This window comes from Lepisosteus platostomus, chromosome 25 (genome assembly GCF_059453375.1).
Source record: "Lepisosteus platostomus isolate fLepPlt1 chromosome 25, fLepPlt1.hap1, whole genome shotgun sequence".
NCBI classification, from domain to species: domain Eukaryota; kingdom Metazoa; phylum Chordata; class Actinopteri; order Semionotiformes; family Lepisosteidae; genus Lepisosteus; species Lepisosteus platostomus.
The window spans coordinates 9,564,223-9,591,753 of NC_142635.1; the positions used below are offsets into that span (position 1 = coordinate 9,564,223).

The 27,531-nt window shown below is 40.2% G+C and overlaps 3 protein-coding genes and 1 long non-coding RNA gene across 14 annotated transcripts in view; 2 read left to right on the plus strand and 2 right to left on the minus strand.

The window, feature by feature from the left end:
* arhgap32b (Rho GTPase activating protein 32b) overlaps window positions 1–7,064 on the plus strand; it is a 161,163-nt gene extending 154,099 nt beyond the window's left edge. For all 6 annotated transcript variants that reach the window (XM_088619725.1, XM_088619727.1, XM_088619728.1 and 3 more), the window contains one exon: window positions 848–7,064. In XM_088619725.1, coding sequence (XP_088475851.1) covers window positions 848–3,115 — 2,268 coding nt within the window. In that variant the 3' untranslated portion in view covers window positions 3,116–7,064. The remainder of the gene's footprint in view (window positions 1–847) is intronic.
* Window positions 1–27,531, minus strand: part of LOC148641048 (uncharacterized) — a 637,701-nt gene that overhangs the window by 552,374 nt on the left and 57,796 nt on the right. The window lies entirely within an intron of this gene.
* anapc13 (anaphase promoting complex subunit 13) lies at window positions 7,585–8,851 on the minus strand. Of its 2 annotated transcripts, XM_088619738.1 has the most exons (3): window positions 8,735–8,851; window positions 8,529–8,629; window positions 7,585–8,153 (listed from the first exon to the last, which is right to left on the minus strand). In XM_088619738.1, the coding sequence occupies exons 2-3, from the start codon at window positions 8,625–8,627 to the stop codon at window positions 8,028–8,030; spliced, it is 225 nt and encodes a 74-aa protein (XP_088475864.1). In that variant the 5' UTR covers window positions 8,628–8,629; window positions 8,735–8,851; the 3' UTR covers window positions 7,585–8,027. The 2 variants fall into 2 exon arrangements, with proteins under 2 accessions (XP_088475864.1, XP_088475862.1); XM_088619736.1 differs by having other exon boundaries at window positions 8,529–8,814.
* On the plus strand, window positions 8,926–15,278 carry sc5d (sterol-C5-desaturase). Of its 4 annotated transcripts, none has more exons than XM_088619735.1 (5): window positions 8,926–9,094; window positions 10,457–10,674; window positions 11,555–11,687; window positions 11,845–11,945; window positions 12,530–15,278. In XM_088619735.1, exons 2-5 carry the CDS (start codon window positions 10,465–10,467, stop codon window positions 12,974–12,976), a joined length of 891 nt encoding a protein of 296 aa, XP_088475861.1. In that variant the 5' UTR covers window positions 8,926–9,094; window positions 10,457–10,464; the 3' UTR covers window positions 12,977–15,278. The 4 variants fall into 4 exon arrangements, with proteins under 4 accessions (XP_088475861.1, XP_088475857.1, XP_088475860.1 ...); XM_088619731.1 differs by lacking the exon at window positions 8,926–9,094 and adding an exon at window positions 9,507–9,615; XM_088619734.1 differs by lacking the exon at window positions 8,926–9,094 and adding an exon at window positions 9,636–9,832.

Sequence of the window (27,531 nt, forward strand, 5' to 3'; positions counted from 1 at the left end):
ATTGCAGAATAGGAAGGAAGCTAAAGACGCTTTGTTCCTTTCTATACACGCGCAATTTGGGACTTGCCAGTTGGGGGCTTTTCACGTCTTGGATCGCAGCTACAAACCACACAACCACACCTGGGAGAATGAGGAAGTGACCTGCCAACCTTCCAACCTTAGCATGTCCCAGGCACCACAGCCTCGTGCCGGAGGTTCGGTGCCACTTGGAGGGAAGGTGTGTCCCTCAGTAAGCACCTGGGAGGTGCTGGTTCTGCCCTCCTGCTGCAGCTCCAGTCGGCTGGTGACCTGATCCAGGCATGAACCCGCAGTGCCTTTGTCGATGCCTTTATAAGAGAAACCTTTGATTGTTTGTTTTTTTTCCCCGATGACTGAAACAAACTTTTCAAACCGATAGTGGGTCGTTGCACGTTTTCTTTTTAGGTTTATTCCCTTGCCGGCCGAAACTTTCTAAGGTGAACAGAAATGGAAATGCCAATTGAATTCCAATCTTCAAAGTGCCTTTGTAAACTGCGGCTCGTTGGGTACTCTGCTTGTTTCTTCCTCCTGATGGCATTTCTGAAACTGAAGTAATGCAGATATATCACAATAAATAAAACATTCCCTTTAAAGCATCAGATTAAAGGTTAAAGCATCTGCTTTAATCTGATTAAAGCATCAGTTTTGTTAGAACAGAATACCCACCCCTGTCTTTTAGATGCATAAATCTTTCAAATCTTCATACCATGTCAGCATCTGAATTGGCCTCACCTCACCTTCACTCACATTGGTCAAGTGTAGAAACCAACCTGCTTTCTTAAACGGGACTCGGCGTACGTAACATGTCTTGTTTTCTTTTGCTTCCTAGATGCAGACAGCAGGAGGGATTCCTCCTCAGCCTCAGCTAAAGCATGCTGACCTCCCGGCCCAGGCGACACAGCCCCACTCCACCCCTCCGGCTGCCCGCTCAGTCCCTGCCCCGCCCGGGCCCCCCCACCCCGCGGAGAAGTCTCGGGAGACGGCCAAGCCCCCCGCCCCTCACCCTCGGGCAGAGTCCCTTCCTCTGTATCACTCCTGTGGCCCCGCCCCGCCCGCCCCGCCCGTGCGCTCCATCGAGAGCAGGCTGGCCGCCGCCGCCCTCTCCGGCACCGAAGCCGCCAACGCCTCCAACTTTCACACCATCCTGACGGAGGCCTCCATGCCGGCCTCGGTGGAGGAAGCCTTGCCGCAGCCGCCGCCCCCCCCCCGGAAATCGTCTGCCCTCCAGCAGGTCTATCTCTACCACTCGAAACCGGAGGCCGCCCCAGAGCCTGTCGGGGAAGGTTATTACCATCACCGCGCCGCCGCCGCTGCCGCCACCGGCCAGCCCTCCGCGCCGTATCACTACCGGCCGGAGAGCGTGCCGCCGCACTTATCCTACCCTTCCAAGCCGGAGCCCCAGGTCCTCTACAGCGCTCGGGCGGATGGTCGCTACAGCACTCTGGGTCCCAAGTCCTTCCATCAGTCCATCAAGTCCCGGGTTCCGCACAGGGCAGAATACAGCCCCGCAGCAGGACCCTCGGGCCATCGCGGGCTGGGTTACTCTCCCGGCGATGGGGCGGCGGCGTACCCGACGATCCGTAGAGTTCACTCTCTCCACGCGCCACCGACGGCTGTCCGCTCGGTGCCCATCTCCCGGACCGAGGTCCCCCCGGATGACGAACTTTTCTATTACCAGCGCCCGGTCTACCAGTACAAACCCTACACACAGACGTCGCAGTCAGACTACCACGTCACCCAGCTGCAGCCCTATTTCGAGAATGGGCGGGTGCACTATCGCTACAGCCCGTATTCGGGTGCTAACCCTCTGGATGCTCCCTATTATGATGTGGACCCTTACGGCACCATTCGGCTGCGGCACTTTCACTCCCTCACCAGCCGTGACCTGGCCCCGCACTTAGGCAGGGTGGGTGGAAAATCGGGCTACCACTACCTGTCGAGGCATATTGTGCCGCCAGGAAAAGAGCACAGCTTTGTAAGTCGCGACATGCCCCCGTCTCCTGATGTCAAGGGAGGGCCCGTCTATCTGGCCTGGGACCTAGAGGAAGCCGAAAAGCTTCGCATGCACTCCATTCGGCGCGAGAGCAGAGCGCGGCAGAAGGCCAAGGCGCCGGTGATGTCGCAGTACGATAACGTGGGCCCGGTCCTGCAAGGGGATCTGGGGGGTGTGGAGATCCTGCACCTCCGAAGCAAGTCAGACCCCGGAAAAGCCGTGCTGATGGCTGCAGAGGCGAAGGACAGCCGGTACAGCGGGCCAATGGCGACGCAGCACTCCCTGCGGCACCCTCTCTCCGACAACGAGGTCCTCTCGTGTGTGGAGCTCGAAAAGCACTACCAGGGCAACGGACTGAGTGACAAGACGGCTGTCCCGCAGAAGCAGAGCGGGCCCAGGAATGTCCAGACCTTGCAGCACCATCCACATCAGCCACAGCCACCACAGCGCAGTCTTCCCCAGCAGCAGCAGCAGCAGCAGCAGCAAGAGTTGAATCGCCCAGATCCCAAGAATGGGCAAGGGGAATACGACCAAATGGGCGGCGGCGGTAGCAGCAACAGCAGTAGGCACTGGCAGGAGCACCCGGAGGCCAGAAGCTACCAGTCCCGCTACGAGCGGCCTGAGCAAGACAGGCACATGGTGAGGATCAAAACCACTGGCGGCTACCCAGAGGAAGATCCACAGGTGGTCCCTGTGAAACCTGTGGCCCCTTCCAAGCCCGAGCGCTCTCACAGCCTCCGAGGGTCTCATCCGCACTACCATCACCCCCCCAACCCTGCTCCTCATCTCCAGGACAACGTAGATAGGGACCATGGAGTGTCATACACTTACCAGCCACACGGCAAGCGGCACAGCACCATGACCGTGCTGTCCCAGTACGATAACTTGGATGACTATCATCCTTTACCTCAGCCCCAAACACAGCCAGCTGCTGTGCCCACCCGAGGGGGCAGCACCCTCGTGGTGGGTCCTGGCAGCTTTCCCCCTCCTAGTTTTGCACCCTCCCACAATAGCAGGACATACTCTACCGCCCTGGGGCAGGGCGCCTTCATTCAGACAGAGTTGTCCCTGCAGAGGCCCGAAGCAGAGATCCATGCCGAGTAAGAGATCTACGCAGGGAGTTTAAGACCTAAAGAAACTGGTAGTTAACAAATAAAACTAGGTGAAATTTAAAGATTAAAAATCAGCAGCCTCTGCAGGACAGTGGACTGTCACCTGTTCGTTTTTCTTTTTGTATTTTTTAAAGAAATGGGGAAAAAGCACCAAAAAAATGCAAAAGACTTTATAATGAATCGAATGTACCATAGTTTCTTCCGTTGTCTATAATGCCACACAGCTGTGACTTACTAAAAAATGGGGTGTTTATGTATAGTTTACAGGGGGGAGCAAACAACAAACTACTGGCTAAAGGGGTTTTTGTTTTTTCTGTTGTTTTGTTTGTTTCTTTTTTAAGAAAAGGGGGAGGGTGGGGGGAGAAAAAAAGGTTTGCATTTTAGAAATGCATGTCCAGTCTGTATTACAGACCAGTTCCTTGTACCACCTTGCTTTCCATTGTGTACCATCTGGATGTTACAACGTGTTCAGGGAGGTAATCTGTATAACTCATTGTGACCTCCCTCCTTTACAGTGTACAGGACCAAGGGGTGTATTTAAGGAGGACAGTCTTTAAATCTTTCATCACACTGGGTTGGGGGCCTACAGTTAAGATATCTGCCATTTCAAAGCTAGTTCTTTAAAAAGAGGATGCAAGATGCTTAAGAAAGCCAGCAATCCTTCACTTGCTGGAAGGTCTGTTTTGACACAATGTGTTAAACAGTCTTTCATGTTCTTGGTGCATTGTTTTCTGTGGGCTTGGCAAAAGACCACAGATAAACTGAAATGTTTATGGGAGCGTACTACAAAACCATTTTAAACAAGAGGGACCAAATGTTAGGAGGTTGATTTAGTTGAATAAGAAAAGGAAATAGAAAGGGCGTTGCAAAGCCTAACTTACAATATTTTTGGCATTAATATTATTAGTCGTATTGATGATTGAAATCACAATGTAGTGTGTTCTTTTGATCCATTTCTGATCAGTTGGCTATATTGTGTTGATACAAGTAAACCCAATTTATTAACAAGGAAGGCTGCCATTTGTTACTTTTTTAAGTGCATTTATTTTACTATTCTTCACTTGTGAAGGTGCTGTCATAAAAATGTATACCATGCATCTGCATCTAAAACAGTATGTAATTTCTCACTTTTGATATGTTGGTGGCCATTATAGTAGCAGTAGCACTAGACCCTAAAGCCTAAAATCCTTGTTTTTTTTGCATGAACTTGGCCCCAGTCCAGTATCATCTGGTTTTGGTTTCCTCATCCAAGATCTCTTAATGAGTGAATTGATCTTGTGGTTTTCCTAAATTGACTTTGATGATTTAGGGTTAAAAATCTTTTGTGTAATTGTGAATGCTAGGAGCGCTAATATAACCCTTCTCATTTCCTATATCCTATATCCTTCTGTGCATTCCAGTGACAATGCACAATGATCTAGAATACAGCTCGTACGTCACTGTGAAAATTCAAGAGAGCTCATCACATCACAAGAGTTTCTAATTCATGTCAGATGCAGTCTTTTTTCAAAACAGTCAAGCCACATATTTGTGTAAGTTATGCTTGTGACTCCAGGTAAGGTATGTGGATGGTCTTGTGGCTTAAAATAATAGTTTATCAAAATGATTTTTAAGCTTATTTTTTCTGCTTTTCTTTAGCTTTCCCTTTTGGGGGAAAAACTCACAATTTCTTTTTATTAATATCCATTAAGTCGCTGCCCCTTAAAAAAGGCAGTGAGTGCATTCCTTGCTGTGTTAACATAGTTGTAAGTTATTGCTTCTGTATGTAATGTGCATTTTTTTTGGGGGGGTAGGTGTTTACTGGCTTTAACATTTTGATTTTATGTTTTCACCCTTATATTTTCATTTGCATAATAAGCCTGACCATTTGCCACTACCTACAAAATGGTAACACTTTACGGCAGAGGATCATAATTAAATTTTAATATTCTACATAACATTTGTGTGTGTGTGTCTTATGTATGTGAAGTCCTCTAAATTTTGCTGTTATCAGATAAAGATGTCTGCTGACTAGCAGAAAGCATCCCTTGGCATTATACAATTTGGAAGCAACCCACCCCCAACCCACATTTAAGACTATTTGTTCCCTAAAATAGGGTGAGACTGGCTAAACACCCACATAGTCCTGTACTCAATGTGAAAACATCTCGTTTCATGTACTGGAAAATATTAAAAACTTGTATTGTGGGATATTAATACATAAATGAAGAAATTTAATGTTCTTGATTTGCGGTGAATTAAAATTTTATTTATGCTGTTTTTATATTTACTGTTGAAGCATTTTGTTGGAAGAATGCAGTGTTACTTTTTCAAATTCAGATTACCTTAGACTAGCAGACAATGAACAATACAGTGATTGTATAGTGGCACTTGATTAAAAAAATGGATTAGTCTGAATTCCTATGTATAGAAATATATAATGAGGGAGGAAAAAAAAGAGCAGTAAAAACTAAGGAAGATTTTATTTTCAATGTGAACAAAAGTACTTGAGAACTTAAGGCTATTCTTGAGAAGAAGCTAACTGACCCACCTGCCTTATTTGGTTCCTTGTAGTTTAATGGAATAAGAAGTCTACTACTTAAATGAGCCCATGGTTTCAACATGGTTCCCTGACCTGAATGCTGGCATCAGATTTGTACATCACTCTGTAAAGATCTTCTGTGGTCTTAAAGACCCTCAACTTCAATGTCCACTGGCACCTGGATCTTTATGTTGCTGCTTACCTGCTGTCATGTACTCTGACAGTATATAATTTAAGTTCCGTTTTTTTTTCATATTTACAGATAAAGAGATGTATTCGAACGTCTTTGCTTCTGTCGGTATGCATTACATAACAAATTGCACAGTGCCGAGTACAACAGCCCATTTTGGATTGATTTAATGACAGATATGGGACATGAAAGTTAAAGGAAAACTGTTCAATTAGCTGTCATCACCATACATGGAACAGTAACGTTTTGGTCCAGAAACTGACTGGGACGTCCGCACAGTTTCAGAAATGAAAAGGGATCGATGCATTTAGTTTAATGCAAATGTTTAAGATCATGCAGTAGTGGCCAACTATCAGTCACCTTACCTATTTAAAGGTGTCTGCAAAGCAAATAATCCTGAATGTAAAATTTGTGTTGTACATTATTTCAGAATGGTTAGTTTCACCTGGCTGCAACATCAAAACTGTTTCCAGTATATTACTCCCAAGTATTTGAAGTTACATTATTTTGCATTCAACAATAACTGAAAATGAGCAAGCAAAAAGTGTCTTAATCCATTTAGAATATAAATTACTGGCACTTAGGAAGAGATACAAATAGCTCGATAGTATTATGTTAGAAATGTTTCATTTCAAAACCATAGTATGTCTAATTTGCTAGAAGGGAGAAGCAGATCTTCTGAGTGTTAGTTGCCAATCGCTAATTTATTTGCCATTGTTGCAAAAACTAGCATATTTTTTAACAGAGAACCTGTATTTTCTAACAAATCTGAAATATAATCAGTTATTTTTAATATAAAGGACACATGGTGTAGTTCAAAGTTAAAATGACTTATGCCTTTGTTGGATTACAGACTGATTTCCCTATAAACAGTGATTGCATTGTAAATTCTAAAGACTTTTGCTAGGAAAGGAACATCTCTCTTCCACACTGGTCCATATATGCCAGCGCAATTGTTCCATCAACCAGTAGCTGGAGTCGTCGTATCTTGTAGTGCAGAGTTCATGTACTGTTAAAAATAGAACCAGTGCCACCCTGATCTTTTTGTATTAAAACATTGGGGTTTCCATTTGAAAAAGGGACACTGCATTGTAAAACTATTTATGAATCTGTTCAACAGCCAGTGTGGCAACAATACTGACGTTCTCTTCTAAAAATCTGTACTAGTGTAATCTGGATAAACAATATTAAGAATGGACAAAAAATTAAAACAATGGGAAAAAGTCACAACGTGTGTGTGCAATTTAATTGTACTAGTGGAAATTGTTATTCCGGTGTTTCATTATACAGCACTATTTTTACAATAGGATAGCTGTTGTCCTTGAGTGACCACACCAGAGCACGGTCAACACATCAGACTGGTCATCTGAGAGATCGTTTCAGATCTGCCACCCGTACTGCTGCTGAACCTGCCGGCAGACACAATGCCCACCACAGTGACAGGACAGTGAGGCTCCATGCTGCTGGCCTTAGAACAAAGCGAACTGTCAGAGGCCCTCTGCTCACACCTCCTAGACATCACACCCGACTGGCTTGGGCCACACAGAGGCTGCGATGGACTCGTCAGCAGTGGCATCAGGTTCTCTTCACGGATGAGTCACTCTTCAGCCTGTTCCACGCAGACGGGAGGGGCAGAGTGTGGAGGAGGAGGTGTTGTGTTTCTTCCCCCCCCCCCATCAGTATATATCTTTAATTTCAATAAATGCACAAAGCTTGGAAGACATCTGGCCAGGCTCCAAGGAATCTACACTTTTACATAGTTCAATCCTTTAATTTGCAAGTTGGTTTAAAAACATTGATCATCACACAGTTGCAATTTCATTTTACATTGGGGTCAGTTTGTCATTTATGGCCTTTGAAATACCCATCAATTAGGACTTTGTCTGGAGACTGCAGCGATCACAGCAATGAAAACTAACACTTGTGAAGACTCCCCCCATCACACACCAGTAACACTTGCAATTCTATATTATTCCACATCCAACAGGTCACAGAACACTGCGTGAATCGTGTAACCAAAATAACATTCTAAACACATCGAGTATGTTTTTGTTGTGAAGGGACCAGTGAAAGACAAGGCGAACAGACAGTCCAACTATTCCCTTGATAAAGATTGTTTTGTTCTCGCTTTTGGTAAAAAGCCAGCCGGGATAAAAGACAACCGGGACGGTTCCGAGCTGCACGGCCAGTGTGCTAGCTGCCCGTGTTCGGTGTGTTTTCGTGAAGACTCTGGAGAGCCAGGTCTGACCATTTCATCTCCTGCTCCTTAACTGACTCGGTTGACCCACCATTGTCCTGTTCCGCCTCAGGAAGTTCACTCTGCACCAGAAAAAAAAATGAAGATCACATTCCACGTTCTCCACCGACAAACTACTTTAAACTATCCGAATAATTAACCCGCTTGGCGTCGTACTGTACTGCAGTGATTAAATCTGCAGCTCTCTTCTTTCCTTACCTACACTTATCGTCTGTAACGCGAGGATTATGTAATTTGCACATCAAACGAGGGGTCCACCTCAGAAGGAAACGTGCAATTAGTTCATTCTTAATCTGTTTTACTTGAAAACCTAGGAGGCTCTTAAACGGTCATCCACAGATAAAACGCCAGAATATCAGGTTCAGGTGGGAGTAAACTCCCACCGGGATATCTCCAGATTTATTTAATCTTGTGTATTTAAAAACGATCCAGTTTACCAGCGGGATGGTGACGTCTTCATAAGGCAATCGATCTTCCCTCCAGGCATCATCGATCAGGTCCAGCACCCTTCCATCGCGCTGAACTTCGCTGTCCATCGCTGCGCAAAGCCACAGTCAGACCCGATTTGTTGTATTAATCTGGTGACTGCGTTTTACAAGAAGGCACAAGTATTTAATTCTGTGGAGTCTAAATCTACGCTTACCTTACACCTTTTCTGTTTAAAGACAACTTGTCAACACGTTAATGCGACAAACACATCCTCCTTCGTCGCTCTAGTTGAACGTCACTGCTTTATGTCCTTCAAAATACTCCCCCCGGATGTGTGCGTTTCTAGTAAAGGGTTCCTAGACTACAGATGACTGTAAATTTAATATCTTATTTCTCTCTGGTTTTAGAGTGCGCGTATTTGGAAAAGTCTTACAATAATTCTTGAATAATCTTCCTGAACATTACAGCGTTTTCGCCCTTGCAAAGGTACCAGGATAGGCTGTATCCTTAAATGAAGATTCAAGCGCACGATTATTCAGATGGCAGAATTATACTCCCTATATTTTCTGTGAAGGTACTGTGAAACGTTTAATGAGGGAACGCTTATTTTTTAAAGCAACACGACTCGACAATGGCTTTTTAAGGGTTTATTTTTGCATGTGGTATTTTTATTTAAATATGCCATTTATATCTACGTACCAGGTCTCCGTATATTCAAGGCCATATCATGCTCGCACACATACAGCATATTAACGAAATGTGGTGGAATATGTTCCTCCTTCAGAACATTATGTAGCCGTGCAAGATCATTCACATGATCAATGCTTCCGTATGCACCTATTGTATATTACCTTATCGATACTTTATCTACCGCAGAAACTATGGCTCTTTAAATCAATGGTGCTGTTTTTACATCACAGTCAGACCAGACTGTAATCCAATCAAATTGAGTAGACTAACATGCGTTTCCCTACACTGGACTATTATTGGGTGACAGAAAATATTGTGCTTTGGTCTTGAATCTGCCAGAGGGTGGCGATTGGTTACTTCACTCACGCAGTATTCCTGTGATGGTGGATTAATGCACCTAAGCAGGTAGAGTTGAATTTCCGAGCAAGTTTGTGTTTATTTTTTGTCTATTTAAAGGATCGTTTGTACAGTATGCTGTTACCGAAGTCAGCTAACCTTCGCTTCACATGAATGAGACAATTAAGATCGTTAGTCTTTTAAGTAGTCTTATTCGATTGCTGAGCTTTGGATGCGCAGTTGCGGACTAGTATTTCAACTTCAGAGGTTAGGCAGTGTTGATATAGTAGCTGTTCATTTTGTTGGAAATATATTTTTACCTGTTTTACTGTAAGTAGTGGAGTTTAAGTTTAATTAAAGTGCTTGATAGATTTACGAATGTACTGTCAGTGCATTGGTTTATTAAGCTATATTGTGCCTTCGCGTATTTACAATATACCTTTGATGTTTTATTATAAGCTCAGATCAAAGTATTCGGGTCTTTTGAATTATTGCTATTGAATAATTGATAGTGCAAGACGATGTCGCCTTTTAACGTGAAACTTTGAAAGTACGACACATTATTTCATTAGCTAATCAAAAAATTGCATTATCACAAATCTTTTACAAAAGCAAGTAAGGAAGACGTGCATTTTCTATATATCCGCGTTATAATTTTTTACACCAGTATTTTTCTCTCCGCCTTGTGTAAGAGTTTTGTCAAAAGAACAGTGCCTTTTTATTGTTCGTAAACTAGCTTTTACTAGTTCACACTGTAATAAGTGTGCGTCCTGTTGCTACAAAATGGCATTAGAGACAATACAATAATGCGAAACTGACAGCTGGTGTATATATTTATACAGTGTGTGGCGTGTGAAGTATATCTCTCTGTGCACTGTGCAGGTTGTATTTTCCGTGTTTGTTTTCACAGGTTAAGCAATGGATCTAGTGCTGAATTATGCAGACTATTATTTCTTCACGCCTTACATCTACTCATCTACATGGCCAGAGGATGAGCCTCTTCGACAGATCATTGGCCTGATGTTGGTGACCAACCTGGGTGCCGCCCTCCTTTATCTGGTTCTGGGGGCTCTGAGTTTCTACTTCATCTTTGACCACAGCCTGATGAAGCACCCCCAGTTTCTTGAGGTACACGATAAAAAAGATCTGTCACACACCCCCAACCCCCCCATACAGATGATCTCTTTTCTGATTCATAAGCACAGCGCTTACTGTTTTAGTCTTGGTCACGTCAAACCTTTCTTTTATTAAAACAGTTAAATAAGCCACCTCTTACCTCTAATATTTAATCATCAGAAAACTGAAGAGATAAGTGCTGCCCTTTGTGAGGTGCCACAGTTGGATTTTAGTTTAGCTGTAATGTTACTATTTTGAATTATTTATTCTTTATGCTTTATTTAATCCAAATGAGTTCTGAACGCATTCTTAGTTACAATGATGTGTTTATCCAAAGCAGCTTAGATTCGCATTCATTCACTGTATATAACTGGGTATCGTACTGGAGCAATTCAGGGTAGATGTCTTGCACAAGAGCCCGACAGCAGTGTACCAGAACCCACAAACTGCTAGTTATGAGCCCCGATCTCTGACCACTGCTCCGAGTGATAACCTATTGAGTAAAGCTTAGCATAGCAGGGCATTCTGGTGCAATGTCGGTAATATCGAGTGAAGTACTTTGCAAACTGGATCTGACTGTAGTGTCCCACTCAGGATGTGAGCTCATGGCCCTTTGTTTGAGAGTCACTCCCCCGCACATTGTTCTTAAAATCCTCTTCACCTGACCCCTGGGGGGGTTTGTAAGAGAGCTGCTCTGTACAAAGTGGACCATAGAGGAAAGGGCTCCACTCCTTTTTGTCATGGGATGGGCAGTTGAGCATAGCCAAAGAGAGATAAGCAGCAAATCACTGGGAGGTCTGAGAAGCTGGAGTACACATTTTGAATCATCTTGATGTGTTTAATTGGTTTTTCTTGCCTGCACGTTTGACAGCCTGTGTGTATTTCCATGCAGAATCAGGTGTGCCGGGAGATCAAGTATGCCCTGAGCTCCTTACCCTGGATCAGTATTCCCACAGTTGCCCTGTTCTTTGCAGAGGTCAGAGGTTTCAGCAAGCTCTATGACAACATCAGCGACTCTCCATATGGTAGGATACTGCTATAATGGATGTTGGGGGGCTGGGGGGTGGGGGGTGCATTCGTTTTTTAACCAACACACAAACATGCAGGACGTGTGCTGTGAAGATCTTGTGAGTTATGTTCACAAAGAGACTTTTACAAGCTTTTTATTGCTCTGTGTTGCAGGTTGGTTTGGAGTCATCCTCAGCATGATTTCTTTTTTGTTTTTCACGGATATGTGCATCTACTGGATCCATCGGTTTCTACACCACAAACTCATTTACAAGGTAATGGTGACTGCAAGCCTGCAGTGCGTGGAGACAAAAAGAGTGCTGTCACGTGATTATACTGTTATATATCTGTGTCTGATAAAAGGTTATGACAATATCTGCACATGCTCTAGAGCTATATATAAAATCCTGCTTATGCCTTGTTGATCAAGTATGAAACAGCTTTGGGACTCTGTATTGTATTGACAATTTTGTTTTCTTTTTAACTAACACTCAATCAGCTATAACCATTTTGTCTCTCAGGAAATCCCACTGGACTTTAGAAAGCTTTTTCCTTTGTCTCGATGCCTGCTGTATGCCTGCATTTCTTACACTGATCTGCGGTTTTCATTCCTTTCATAATTTCCTGAAGAGACCAAGCTTCTTCTTTTTTGTTGCATTAGATGCATTAAAAACAACAACAACAACAACAACATCAAAGCGAATTCCTTGCGATGGTTAGTTGTCCCCCCCCCTAGCTTTGAGCAATGCCACAGCTCCAGAAAGTTCACAATTCCCAAGCGTTTCGAACAGCAGGTCATCAGGTCTTCTGCTGTTGGCAGTCCTGCTCTATCACCATTTTGTGTTTGTATTTGTTACAGTGTTTCCATAAGCCCCACCACGTATGGAAGATCCCTACTCCTTTCGCCAGCCATGCCTTTCACCCTGTGGATGGGTTTCTGCAGGGCCTGCCCTACCACATCTACCCCTTCCTCTTCCCTTTGCACAAGGTGGTCTACCTGGGGCTGTACGTGTTTGTGAATGTCTGGACTGTTTCCATTCACGATGGGGACTACCGCGTCCCCAGTCTCCTGCAGCCCATCATCAATGGCTCAGCCCATCATACCGACCACCACCTGTTCTTTGACTACAACTACGGCCAGTACTTCACCCTGTGGGACCGCATCGGGAGATCCTACCGGCACCCCTCCTCATACCAGGGCAAAGGACCTCATGACGTCCTCAGGAAGCTGAGAGGAGAAGGCAAACTGGGCAGTAGCAACAGTGGCCATTCAAATGGGGACTCAATGAGCCACAAAAACAAATAGTACCAGTGGTTTAATGCACTGTGCTCCATTAGTCAATGCGGGGCAGTGTGGCCAATTTGTAGACCTTCCCCTCATACATGATGTTGCCTTTTTGGGTATTCAGGTGGACTGCTGTGGTATGCTAGTGTAAAGAGGCCTAGATACCTGCTGGTTTTCATTACCCGACCAGGTTTAATTACTCAATTGAAGATGTAAATGAAGTAAGTTGCTTGACTGGTTTTGTTCCGTTTAGAAATTTGGGAATCCTATGTGTGACTTGCACACTGCCATAGTTGAAAAGAGTCTCCCAACATTTTCAAGAGTTGAAAACAATGAAATATTTCAGATTAATCTTTAGTCTGTCAAGGTTTCAATAACCAAGAGCTGGGCTGGAACACGAACCAGCAGGTGTGTGGGCATCAAGGACCAGTACTGGGAAGCATTGTGATCAATTTCTTTCTTATCGAATTCTTTAATCGGCAAACAGTGCAACTATGCTTCCTTCTGCCTGCTTCTCCGCAGTCCACCTTGTCACTGCTGAGCTGGCCAACTATCACCGATCATAGTCACTAGAGATGTGTGTCATTCTATACAAAACTCCAGATGATTCTCACACCCATATACATTTTCAATATAGTTTGGCTGAATAAAAACGTAACTCAATCTAGTTACCTAAACATATGTTTTACTAGATGCAGGACAACAGTAAGAAACAATTTTATCTTCTATAGTGTGTCCTTTCAGAATAAATATGAATTTAAATAGAAGAGAATCACTAACATTTCTAGTAGACTGGACAAAAACATATAGGTGTATTCTCTGAACTGTAAAAGTAAAGGCCTTTGGAAAGGATTATCTGAAGTGTTATTGGCACCAATAAATGTACAAAATATCAAGAGACGAGTATGGCTTCTCACTTGGGACATTTTTATGGGTGTCAGAAAATGTGGGTGTCCTTAATTGGTTGATGCGAAATAATTTCTTATATAGAAGCAACCACATCCAAAAACATCCAAGTGCACAATACTGCAGAAAAAGATAAAGGGATTGGTTGAACATTAGCTCTGGACCTTTGTAATCGTAAGAACAGTTGTTGGGGAATTCGTCTGATGATTGCCTTTTGTGAAGATGGGAGATGATTTTGTGTAACCCTGAGAAGGAATAATCCCGAAAAAGACAAAACATAACTGTAAGAATGTGCGGGTATACCCAGTCTTTGCTTCCCTGATGTCGTTCCTAGCACATGATTGAAATGCTCAACTCTGCTCTCTCCAGATTGTTTATGTATCCGTTAAGACTTGTTTTTTGTGTCATTGTCAGATTATAGGATTTTTAAAGAAAAATAAAATGGAACAAATGTGGTAATAATTAGGAACAGGTGGTCTCCGGATCTCATGTGGTGTATAACGCCAGATGGAGACTACAGTAATGAATAATGGTTATTTTTCTCATTGCAGACCAGTGTAACACAGCACAGTTTTTAAAAGAGGTAAAAATAAGAACAAGCTACAGGGCTCTTAAAAAAAAAGAACTGTTTTGAGTTTCTAACGGAACATTTATCAGAAGGTTTCTATCAAATGCTGCTATAAAGGTGTGAAACCAAGAGTTAAATAGAATAAAAATACTTGGTTGAATCATTAACAATCATACTGTAACCATTATTGTTGCCTCTTCTGAAAATTGTGCTTGGCTTTACATTATTATGTGTTTGTCAGTGTGACATGACTGTTGCCATCCTTGAAATGTTGCCTGGATGTCAGAAGATTTAGTTTTGTGCCTAGAAAAAAGTTTGTCTTCATCGAAAGATTTTGACAAATTATCAAAAACTCTAATTCAAGAAAACTTTGAACATAATTGTATAACTTTGTAAGATATGTAATAATTTATGAAATCACTGTAGTTTGAAATACATTTATTGGAAGGGGATGTTTGTTTTTTAAAACATAACCTTTTTCTATAACAAAAGAAGATGTCAAAGATGGCTTGGGAATGATGTCTTTAGTGTGTGCCAAAAAGATTGTACTGTAATATTTGTTTCTGAAGCTGAAGCTTGTTTTCATGCAAGTACTATATGGACCAAAGTGGCTGTCGTTGATATCTCTGTGTGTTTTGGAAGTTGAAGACACGAAAATTCGAGGAAATATTTGTGGAGAAGAAAGATAAAAGCAAACCTCTGAAGTGACTGGTCAGTCTATAGTCAGTGCCTATATTAGCAGTAGCACTTCCTTCCAACCTTTTGGATTTTTTAGTCATGTATCACTGGCAGAAAACGTTTAACAATTTCCTAAAAGACAATTAAATTGGGCAATGGCTACACTATGAAGCCTGTTTGATTTGTGTTAGTGGAAGAACTGTGCAGACCCAAATAACATACTGTAGGTCAAAATTAATTTTATCTTGTTAGACAAGAACGTTGTGAATTTATGATACTAAAATAATGCACCTGACTACAGTATGCTCTTATTTTTCTTTGAAAGACCTTAATGTTTTCCCAGATGCAGAGTACAGTCCGCAGTTGTTTGGACATCAGGCAGCAAATATTGTATAAATCTATATAATAGTGAATTCCATTACTTTCTCCAGAGACTAACTTTTGAAGGAAATAAAAAAAGTAAAAGTACTCAAAACTCTTTTGGAGCTTGCTTTAAAGAGCTAACAAGTTAACGTTAGGTTAAGTGGGAAATGAGGAGGGATTTCTGTAATGGCCTGTTTGTGCAACAACAATAAATATTCAAAACAGCAAAGAAAAGACCGTGCGTGTTGGAAAAGCAAAGTAATAAAATATGAGTATATATTGAATTCTGAAGGTTCTGCTACAGGAAAAAAAAACTCCCTTCTACAGAATACGATACTTATTAAACAATGTTGTCATTCTGTATTCTGGATACATTGTTCAAATACTAAGTATCCGGAATACTAATAGGAATTTAATATGCATGTAAACGCTCCTATTGTTAGCATTATGAAAATATGCCTTCCTAATGAAAAATGTATCTCATACACTGCTCGTTAGAAAAAGAACAAAATGATGTCCCTGGTGTCCGAGCTAAAGAAGTAAATAAAAGGGGCATTAGGTGATCAGAAGAATACAGAATTTAAGAGTTAAGAGATTAACTCGGAAGTGAACCACAAAATACAAAAAGTTTTTAGGGAAGAACAGCATGTTAAACGAGATGTCCTTTCGCGATTTCCACAGCCTAAAACTAAAATCGCACACAACTCAAAACATTTGCAAAACCCTGTTGAACGTTGTTCTGCAGAAACCGGTGTAATAAATTTGATGGAAAAACAGCTTGCAACAACTCCAGGCCCTACCAGCCAAAATAAATTAGCCCACTCACCCTGCACCTGTGAAGTCACGTGTGTTCTGATTGCAAAATTCTCAGCGGAATGAAGAAGCCAATGTTGGGTAATTATACAATCAAAGTAAGAATTTATAGTTTTTTATTCAATAATCATATGTATCGGGGGAGGGTTTCAGGAATTTAGAATTAAAAAAGAACGTGCGTCGCTACTTTCGAAATTGCATGACCCTTCTACAAATGTAAAAACGTTGTTTAGCGTGCTTAAATTAGTTTTGTCATTAGGGAATAGAAGATATCTATTAGAAAAGTTTAATGTCAAAATGTGTACTCAAATTTGGTCACATTTACTTCTCAAATCAGTTTTTTTTTATTTCCTGCTATCACTATTACCAAGAATTTTTCAGCGCTCAGTGCAGCAGAGGGCGATGTCGTATAAGAGAAGAGATTTATTCTTCCGTTTGGGCAAGACTTGTGAGAGCTGTCTGTTTTACATAAACTTTAATGATGAAGGCACAGCTCTTCGCAGCTGGCTAGTTCCGTGGTTAACTGTTCAGATACTTAATCTTACTTCATATGCGCTCATTCCTTTTAAAGACTGCAGCATGCAATAGACGAATAAATACTATAATGGGCAAAGATGCATCTTAAGGAAAATAAAAAAAAATACTGTTTATATGGCAAGTGCCTACAAAAAAATATCTGTGCTTATCTATAGATTCGCAGAGAGTGCGTTTTGAGCAACGCATGCTATGGACTTGCTGCAGAGGAATCTGCAGTGGTACTGACACAGAATAAGACATAAAGAACATATAGATTCCCAAAGTAAGATCTACAGTACAGTATATATTCTGAGCTTCTGGGTACAGTATCTCAGACGAGTCCTTAACACAGGTTTGTGGTTGGTGGTGCTTTGTACAACCTTAAAAGTTATGGAAGATTTCAACCAAACATCAACACATTCTGGATGTACCTCTAGAAAGCATGCAGTGTGTGTTAACAGAATGTACATATGTACCCAAATCCATGATGGGTTAGTTTCCTGTCTTGTTTCCAGTAAAAGATAGCCATTACCATACAGTATATTCATTTCACTGATCCTTTTCTCTTGCATGGCCTTCAAATATCTATATGAGGAAATGACAACATAAAGTAATAATACTCGAGTACTATATTGCGGTACTCTGTCAGATACAATGTAAATAAGTACAAAAACACAGTCTCTCATACATATAGAGTACAATGGTACTGTATGTGTCAGTAGGTGTGAAATAGCAGTACACTGGGGATTGAGTGATCTACAAGGCCAATCTAAGTGACTGTGTTTTGAGGAGACACTTAAGAGCAATGATACTACATGAGTATGTCTTTGTTTTTTAGAACAGGGGTTCCTCACCCTGGTCCTGTGGCTCTACGCAGGCCTGCTTGTTTTCGTTTCAGCCAAACCTCCTTAAAATAAGTCTTACATCGAACTGGCAGGTTTCTTGACATGGACCTTTTCAAGATCTCTTTTTTTTTTCTATTCCCAAGTTGGAAGGATTAAGCTTAGTTACCGTAAATGTAACAAAGGGAAACCATTGACAAAATAAAAAGGCAGCCTCCAACATGTCAGGGAATGATAAAGAAAGATTTCTAATTCCTGTTATTAACTCAATTAAGGGATCAATCAGGCACGTGAGAGCTCGACTGACATGACACTGTGCCAAAGTGTGTGCCTCCAACTTGAACATGGGAATTCCTGGTTTAGATCAAGTTATTTATGTTGCAGTATTTATTTTTACATTTGTTATTTTTGATTGTGTGGTAACTGTAATCGCCAGGACATTCTCTGCTTTTTCCCCAATGAAACAAAATATCATATACACATTTCAAGCATTTGAATTAATCCCGAATTCTTACAGAATATGAGAGAAATGTGAAAATGTATCTACTGTATTTCCTGCCTGTGGTATTTATTTGTGGAGTGTCCCAGCTAAGGAAAAACTGAAATAAAAAAAATACAGAAAAGAAAATGACTGGTAATAACTTTCATGGTAGTGTGTTGAGCCTAACTACCACTTCTGAAACAAAATCAGTTTCTATAGCAACAGCTTAGTTGGAGTCTTTGTGCTCTGATACTAACATTTTGCGTACAAAAAAATCCAGGTGCTGAATTTGTGTTGTTCAGAAAAACCTCAATAAGACTGCCTGTGGAATTGTGAGACTAAAGGTATTTCAAAGACACTAATAATAAGGATAGCCATCTTCACCTTTATTATGTTGGAATGCTGTAAGAATTGGGTGGAAGAGGAAAGTACAGATCTCAACATTTCTCAGGGTTTTATGCTTTCAGTACAGATGCCTCCTTCCCTTATCTGCAGCTGTAGTGATGACCTGCAAGGTTTACAGCCATCTCATTTTCCTTCATCTCATACTCTTTCCTCGCAGCAGCATTCAAGATAAAATCTGTTGCTTCAGCGCCGTCGACTGGCTTGCTGCAGTGAGAGCTCTGAGTATCCCTTCCCTCCATTGTTGTCCACTATGAGTGCTGCATTAATATTGCCTGTTGCACTTCGCAGCAGAAAAGAATGGTGGTTGCTTCCTACAGTAATCAAGGCTGCAGGCTTTGACATTTACAGAGCAGTTATCAAACTTAAAAATACAAGACTACTGTGTGGATGACATGGCTGCTGTATCCCATTTTAAAGCTGTTATTATTATTTTTAACAGCCCCTCCACTTAAAGTGAGGAGAAATGCACATTATTGGGATTGGATAAAGGTTTAAGTGGCATCTTATTAGGCCATTCTGACAAAAAATGGACAGTTTTGAATGTGGTGATTTGCTTTATTTATGGGATGTCTTGCTAGTCAAACTGGAGTATTGTTATTCACTTGATGGCTTTGTCACCGTATTGCCTGTGCACAGCAAAAGATGCTCCGGGAAAGTTCTGGTTGAAATACCAACAGAAATACAGCATACAGTTTTAGTTTCTTGCAAGCAAAGGTAGTTTTGCCTGCTACTTGGGTGTTAATTGGGTGATATTCCACTGAAGCTTGTTTTCAGGGTTGTAATGCTCAGTATTAGTTTTGAGAGCTGCATTCTCTCAATGGTTTTTATTCAGTGTCTAAATCATGATTTCAAAACCTTGACCTTTTCTTTTTCTCCACCGTCATTTCTCCACAAGAGCTTTGGCTATATTATTGTTGTATGTTGGCTGCTGTACAAATTCAAGCACTAGAACCAATTCATTTTTGCACTTCTCTCCAATATCTACAAGGTCTTTTACAAAACATCACAATGTGACACTGCAACGTGCAGTTAAAACACATTTAAAGTACCTTATATAAATCTTGTTGCAAAGTATAAAGGCATTTTGCAATATGCAAAATTATTCAAGCATTGCCAAAAAAGACATAAAGATGATAAAAACATTTCCATAATACTCTTTTTCATTTTAATGTTTATTACCAAGGTGGAAAGAAAGACAACAAAATAGAAAGCTGAGCTCTCCGAGACTGACCTACGCGAAGGCACGTTAAATCATTTGTTTTGCTGAAAATGGTTGAAAAACGTGGACAGATAATGAATAATACACAACAGCAGGAGAATAACATCACAGCTATGAATGCAGTGTGGCAACAAGTGTTTCTCCATTCTAGTTCAGATTAATTATAATTATTATTGTCACAATACTGACAGAGCCCCCATAAACACACTCATAACCACACTAGCTTTTACTGTACATTCACATGTCCTGGCTGAGACACCCTGGTGCAACACTCCCTGTTCTTAGGACTGGTTTCTCATTCAAATGTAGCTATACATGTATTATATATTATATGAACTTGGAATTGTGTTTCATCCCTTGCTGTGTAAAATGAGTTTATTATGCCGGTGATGTGCTTGAACGCGTGGGATGCTGTGTGCCTCATTTGTATCCTGACAGCTCACTGAAGTAAAGGAACACATCATTTAAAAGTTAAAAGTTTGTTGGTTATAAATATTCAAAAAGATGCCAGAGGACTGTTGCATTCGAGGCAGCTATGACAGATATCCTTCTTTTTAATTTTTTGTCATGATAAATCTTAAAAGGAGATGGATTATCATCAACAAAGGCAGCCTGTCTGCTTTCATCTGGCTTTTGTAATTCACAGTATGATTACTGTACAGGGCAGTATAGAGCTACTGTTCAACCAATATATCCTTATCTACTGAGACTATCTTCCAGTGGCTGTAGAGAATAATTCATTCTTTGTTTGGTTTCCAATAATAGCCTTAGGCCATTAACAGTGGCTCTTTAGAAAACACCTTGGATATTGCTCTTTCTCAGTGTCTCAAATGTGCTCAGAAATGCTTTCTTTAAACATGACATATTTAGAAGTTTGAAATAAGTAGTATGGGTTATAAAGGTGTACATTTTATTAATTTATTTTTTGCTGTTATGAAATATAGCGTGTCTTGTGCTAAAATAAATACTACTCATTCTTATTGGGTTTTAGGATTCTTCTTGGGCTTTCTGTAATGTAGGTTCTTTAAATGTGTTGCTTTATGTTCATGTTCTAGGTTTAACAGTCGCCAATTCCATTTCAGACTCTTCCTCACATTGCTTTATACAGCTGGTAAAAGCTAATAAATGGGTTTTGTAAGGTGACTATTATTAAACTCCTCCTGACTCGGTACATATTGATACAGTTAGACATCAGAGATGTTTAATTTGTGTTTTTAATATAACTGAATTATAATACACTTGTTCCATTTTCTGCCTGTCGTGCCATTTTAACTAAATTAAGCCGACTCTTTCTCTGGGCAACTTGGAATATGGATATGTTACCTTGTGGGTGTTTTTGTTTTTAGCAGAGTCACTGTCCCCCACCCCCCCTACCCCTCCGCCCCCACCATCTCCATTCCATTCTTGAAAACATTATTAATGTCTGTTTTGCCTAAAGATGCATTTGATCAATTTTGGTCCCTCGTGTCATCCATTTCCAGACAGCAGGTGAGCAAAAACGATTACCTGGCAAGGCAGAGCTGCAGAAATTTATCCTGCCACTTCATTAAACTGCCCTGAGGAGTGACAATCTATTGTTTATTCATACGTGTATTAAAATTCTGAAAAGGTGCACTTGTGCTATACTTTTATGATAACCAGAAGATGCTGCTTTTCTGCTAGGGGATACAAAGGGAGGCAATTTTAAAAGAACTGAAAATAAGATTTCCGTTTAAATTGGCATAGAAACCAGAAAAATCTTCATTTAAAAAATGAAATGGGTGCACTCTCCATTTCATTTCACTATCCGCATTATGAAAAGTGTGAAAAAAAAAGTCTAACAAAATGTTTCTACAAGAGTTGTTCATGTTTTTTTTTTTGCTGGGCACCTGCCTTTATTCTGCTCCATTCTGAACAGTGACTAAGCAGCTGCTTAAGAATAAAAAAAATCCCAGCAGAATCTGTTAAAAGATGTTAAAAGAGAAATGTCAGTGGATTTATAGTGTATGGATATAAAAGGTTCTTTTCTTGTAGCCACTTTTTCAATAACAAAGATTTATAAGAATGATATAATAATAGAACTTGTGAAAAAAGAAACCTTATGGTTTCCTTCAACTTCAGCCGAAAATAAACAGTATGTGAATTGACACAGGAGATGAAACTGGGAATGTATTGTCTTTAAAATGGAATCAATGATGTAGGTTATATAGATTATAGGCGACTCTGTTCAGCATAGGCCACCTTTAAAGTCACAGACCAATCCATCAATATTGCTTCTTATTGCATGAAGCAAACCCTTGGAAACTTTCTTTTAATATCAGAGAGCAGCTCTATATTCCATGTCGTAGTTTAGATTCTGAAAAGGAACGTGTTCAATACTTACGATCACTTATGTATAGAGTTATAATGGTCCAGTATTCCCCAGGCTTCTTCCTTAACACACTGTGGTGGGAGAAGGAATGGTGAGAAGGGTAATATCACATTGTAGTGTGGTGACCAAAACTGAACCCAATATTGTAATTGACTTACTGTAGGTTTTCCAAAGCAGTAGTAAGCATATCCATTTAAATCCCATGCTACCTGTATATCCCTAGTCATTCTGTTTGTGTTTTTCTTACTTCCCACTTTGTCTCGAGAAGAGCTAGGAGAATCTGAATCAACACCCAGATTCCTTTCATGTGTTCAGTATCTTCCTACAGCTCTGAAAAAGCCATGCAATATGTTAAGTGTATATTCCTGCTACCAGTGTGGAGCACTTTGCACTTATTAATGTTCAATTCAATTTGCCATCTGTCTGCCCATTCCATAATTTTGTCTGAGTCTCTTTGTAATTCCCTTGCAACAATTTCTGTTTGCCACTCCCTCTATTTTTAGATCTCCTGTCGACATAACTAGTTTGCTGCATATATCAGAATCTAAATGATTGATATAGATCTGGAAGAGCAATGCACCCAAAACAGATCCCTGCAGCACATTCCTGCTTACATCTGTCCAGATGTTGAGGCCCTCAAGATGATGCACTGTTTCCTGTTTGTTAATCAGTTCTTGATTCACATGCATGTCTTGTATTCTTTTAGTTATTCAAGAATAAACCCTTTATGAGAAATGTCTGTATTATCAGTAAAATACTGTAGCAGAAAAAGGGAAAAAGACATCACAGAATACAATGGAGTCCTGAGTACAATGAGGAACACTTGAACCCAAACTTGACAAAATATCAGGGAAAATAAACCTTTTTTTGAGGTATTTTATTTAAAGATTTCTCTAAATCTAAATAGGATGCTGTAGACTTAACTGCTCTCCTTCCTGGAATTGTCGCAGATTATTAAAACACGATCTTCACTTTCTAAATTCATGTTTGCAATCTCCTAGAATGCCATTGTTTCTAAGTATTTAATCTTCTAATGTGGATGTGACCTGTAACAGAAGTAAAACTGAATTGGTCTATAGTTTCCTAGTTCTGTTCTGTCCTCCTTTTATAAAGTGGTGCTACATTTGCAATTGTTCAGTCTGTGGGTACAGTTCCAAGTCTAAGTAATAATTGAAATGTCCTAGATAGGGATCTATGAATAACATCCCTCATTTCCTTGGATATAACTGGAAAATACCATCAGGACCTGGTGAGTCCTTTGGGGTTTAGCTGTCCTAGTCCTTGGTGAACTTCCGTGTCAGTTAAGGAGCTTGTTCTATAACATCAGGTATGTTATTGAAGTCTTCTATTGTAAAAACCTGTGTGAAATATTAATTTAGCATGTTAACGATATCTTCATCATCTTTTATTATTAATCCCTTATTATCTCATAAGCCATTTGCTCTTGAAGGGATAAAGTGCAGAAGGCATCTAAATAAATGGGTTTTTAAGATAAGAAGAGGCATCTGTCACAAGTGTTGCACTAGCAATATGTAGCTGTACTTTTTTCCAAAAAAGCAATTTTTGCAAATGAGCACAGCCAAGTATGATCTTAGGCTATATCGCTCTCTATCCAGCCTTGTAAGATAGATGTATTCACCGTTTCTCACGTCTTAAGACTGAATTTTAAAGGCTAAAGGTTATATTTGAGACAGGCAATTAATGGACGTGATGGATAAAAATTTAGTTTCGGGCATTTATACGTCAACCACCTGCTCACAACATTCATTACTTTTCTAAAGAAGTTCTCAGCAAAAATAAGAAGATGAGAAAGGTAACAAATGAGAGGAGGCCATTTGGGCCATCTAGCTCATTTGATTGCTAGTAGCTAATTGAGTCGGGAATCTCATTTGGGCATTTACTGAAAGAAGCCTGTATGTCAGCTTCAACAACATGGCTGGATAGCTGTTCCAGAATCCCACAGGTCTTTACACAAAGAAGTACCTCTTTTCCTCTGGTGTAAAATGTATTTCCCTGTAGTTTCCAGCTAATCTTTCTGGTTCGATTTATACTGTTTCTGCTTCTGAATCAGGTCCCCTCATAGTCATCTATGTTTAAGACTAAAAAGATTACGACCTTTTAGCGTGTCAGTGTATGAAAATGAAAATGCTGTTATTCTGGATTGAGTCCAATGCAGCAATATCTTAATTGCATCCTGATGACCAAAATTGAAATTGGACACAATATTCTAATTGAGTCTGTACTAGTGCATTGTATAATATTAACGTAACAACTCCATGAGGGTACAATTAATTATGTACCATTTTAGCCACAGCTTTCTTTCAGTGAAATAAAAAGTTATCTAAAAGGCCGTGACTGTACGAATTCCTCTGCCATCTTTAAAAACATAAGCTCATTAACAAAGACCAGAAAAGAAGAAAATATGACGGGCATGAAGAGGAGTGCACTTACCAGAAAATAAGACTATAGAGGAGAAACACTGATAATCTCGGTAGACACTGTACTTTGTCTTCCAATGTGTTTGAAAACGTGACTTTATTTAGCGGTTTTACCGATCTCTCGAATACCATCTAAATGTAGCTGCTGTGTGTGCTGTTCATCCCAAGCTGAGACACACTTGCCATCTCTATGACAAGTCAAACTATCATTTAGAAATGTTTCTAAATTATATAGATATAATTATAAAAAAGCTAGAACTATTTGTTTATATCTTTAAACATTTAAAGGTATCTTAAATTACTTGGAGGTGTCTCTAAATCTATTAAAATATTGGGAAATGATGTGGTATAAATGTATCTTTAGTGAACATACTCTTTCTACACTGAGCTACACAGCACCTTTCTACAGCAGTGGTAGGCTACTATGCCCCTCACAGGAGAGTACACCCTGTTAGGTCATTCAGGGGCTTCTGTCACCATCACATGCTCCCAGAGCCCTGTTTCCAAGCCAGAATTAGTTAGATCAGTACAATGTAACTGTAGAATACCTTTTGTCTCAGTCTATTTCATATTTCAACTTTTCTGGACCATGATCTGGTCTCATGGCTCAAACTGCTCTTTGTCTTTTTGTTGTTACCTACAAAAGGGCTGCCTTTGTGATTTCTGAGTTCTGTTGTCATGTCGGCATTTGTACCGAAATTCAACAGGTATCTGTTTGCTCATACTGTAAATTAAACTCCACATTCCTCTTATTGGTAGTGAATGCTGTCATTGTCTAGCCAGAAATCTAGTAGTTAATTATAGTTCACAGGTGTTTCTTTTAAGTGTTTTCAGAATGAAAAAAAAAACATAAGAAATAAAGGAAAAAATCTGTCATTGCGTTTCGAAAACCTGTATCCAACACACAAAATGATATTAATCATGAAATAGTAAGCTTTGTTTATAATGAACTACTTAAGAGCTGGATATAATAAAATTACTTGTGCCTCCCATTCAGTTTTCCATTAACTTGAGTGTGTTCACGTCTTACACCCATTAATTATGAACATTTTGTCTCTTTTATTTGTGGGAATTTTTCAAAGTAACATGATGTTCATAATATTGTGCATATTTTGTCATTAATCTGTCCTTTATATTTCTTGATATATCCTTATAATTACATTTCTAGTTCTTAACAAGGTATAAAATATACAGTACTATGGAAAGATATACTGTAGTTTGTAATGTAGGACTTTTAGCTCAAAGATAAAATGTATACCATTTTATTTTTCTGGACATATCACTTTAATATTTGCCTTCGGAGACTTGGAGTAGCAGTAATTTGACTTACTGTCATTTGACACATAATAATGAAGTAGATAAATTAATCCAGTATTGGCTTTTATCTGAGTCCCAAAGCAGTGTGTGAAAGTAAAGTCTTCATTAACACAATTTTTGGAGCCCAAAATTGTAGGGGACATTTTTCCAAACATTTTGATCCTCTGCACAATCAGATCTACTTTTGCTTGGCGGGAGGAACAGGCTTCTTAAAGCTTCATGGGAAAAGATGAAAATTAATTCACTCCCTCATATTGAACCTAAGCTGTTGCAGAATTGAAACACCAGAAGTTGATATAAATGAGTAAATAATGGACAAACACCCCTAAATATCTGTAGTTGCATTCTGGAGACATGCTGAATGTCTTCTCTCAGCCAGCAAGATGACACTTTTTTTGTCACACTCTATGTACACACTTGTACTGTTCTTTACTTTCTTAGATTACATAAAGTCAGGCTTCCGGTATTTATACAGTACTACACCTAGTAGTAAATGTTACAAAACTATGCGACATAGAACTACACTGAAAATCTGTGGGAGAAAAGTAAAGTTAACCCAGCCAAAACACCATAGGATGTCTTTTGGAAAAAGGTTTAAGCCATTTGTGTTGTGGAAGGGTGTACCAGTATCTCAAATACAACCTCTTGTGTCTTCCTTGCTTTTTATGTAAATGTAGGGGGGATACTTTAAAGGTAGCACGGTTTCTTTGCAGAAGCCAGTACAAATGTGGTCCAGGATTCTGGCTTTGTGTTACAAGCCTTCACTGTCAATGCCTAAAATATTCAGAAAGGTGGGGAGAAAGACACGCTGAGTGATTACACTCCTTCTGCTGCTGCTTCTTCTGATGAGTTCAACCAGTCACAGCCAGCTGATGAATCATAATCATAATACTTCTAATAAAAAAAAGATTGTATTGATTTTATGACAAAGCTTTGTAAAGATGGGGGTTTCAGATCTGCAAAGCGACAGCTGCAGATAACACCCATCAGTACGTACTCGAATTCGGCTGAATTTAATTAGATCTGAGAGACTGATCGTCTGGGAAACTGCGTCTGAGGGCCTCGGGGGTAAGGGCTGATCTTTCAAAAGAATTATGTTAATTTGACCAGCCTTTCACAGCAGATGTTCCGGTGGTGTTATCAGAGATGGAATTAACGTATCCCATACCGGAATCGTACAAGGCTGGTGTGGAGGGAGTCTCAGCACTGTGTTCTTTATTACACCAGCACTGTAGGTAATGTATTTCAATCACCCTTGCGTTTTAATTAATGTATTACAAAACTGAAAAGTGCCCCACCATGGCCTTTTCATTTGTTGACTTTTAATATCAATATGGAAGATATAAAACTGAAAGACTGATGGCATGAAATCTGAAAGAGATACTTGTTATTGCTGTTTTTGTTATTCCTTATGAACTTAATAAAAAGATCTAATACCATATCCACCGAAGTGAGTCCTAATAGTGCTGCTGCTGGAAATAATAACTCCCCTGTCCTTTATTCTACAGAATTGCATAGTGTATGGTAGCATGCCCTGGAATACAGAAATTTTATTGGCCAGTGTTCAATACTGTACATCCACCTGCATAGTCAGTCTACCAGAGAACAGCACAAATTCTGTCTGAATATTACAATAGGAATGTGAATGCTAAAGGGTAATAATAAACATTTTCACTCAGC

Excerpts from the sequence above, each read along its gene's own strand:
- sc5d (XM_088619735.1), top strand. The coding sequence starts at position 10,465 with ATGGATCTAGTGCTGAATTATGCAGACTATTATTTCTTCACGCCTTAC. Across the intron at positions 10,675-11,554 it reads AGCACCCCCAGTTTCTTGAG|AATCAGGTGTGCCGGGAGAT; the intron begins GTACACGATAAA and ends ATTTCCATGCAG. Across the intron at positions 11,688-11,844 it reads CATCAGCGACTCTCCATATG|GTTGGTTTGGAGTCATCCTC; the intron begins GTAGGATACTGC and ends TCTGTGTTGCAG.
- anapc13 (XM_088619738.1), bottom strand. The coding sequence starts at position 8,627 with ATGGACAGCGAAGTTCAGCGCGATGGAAGGGTGCTGGACCTGATCGAT. Across the intron at positions 8,154-8,528 it reads AAGACGTCACCATCCCGCTG|AGTGAACTTCCTGAGGCGGA; the intron begins GTAAACTGGATC and ends TTTCTGGTGCAG.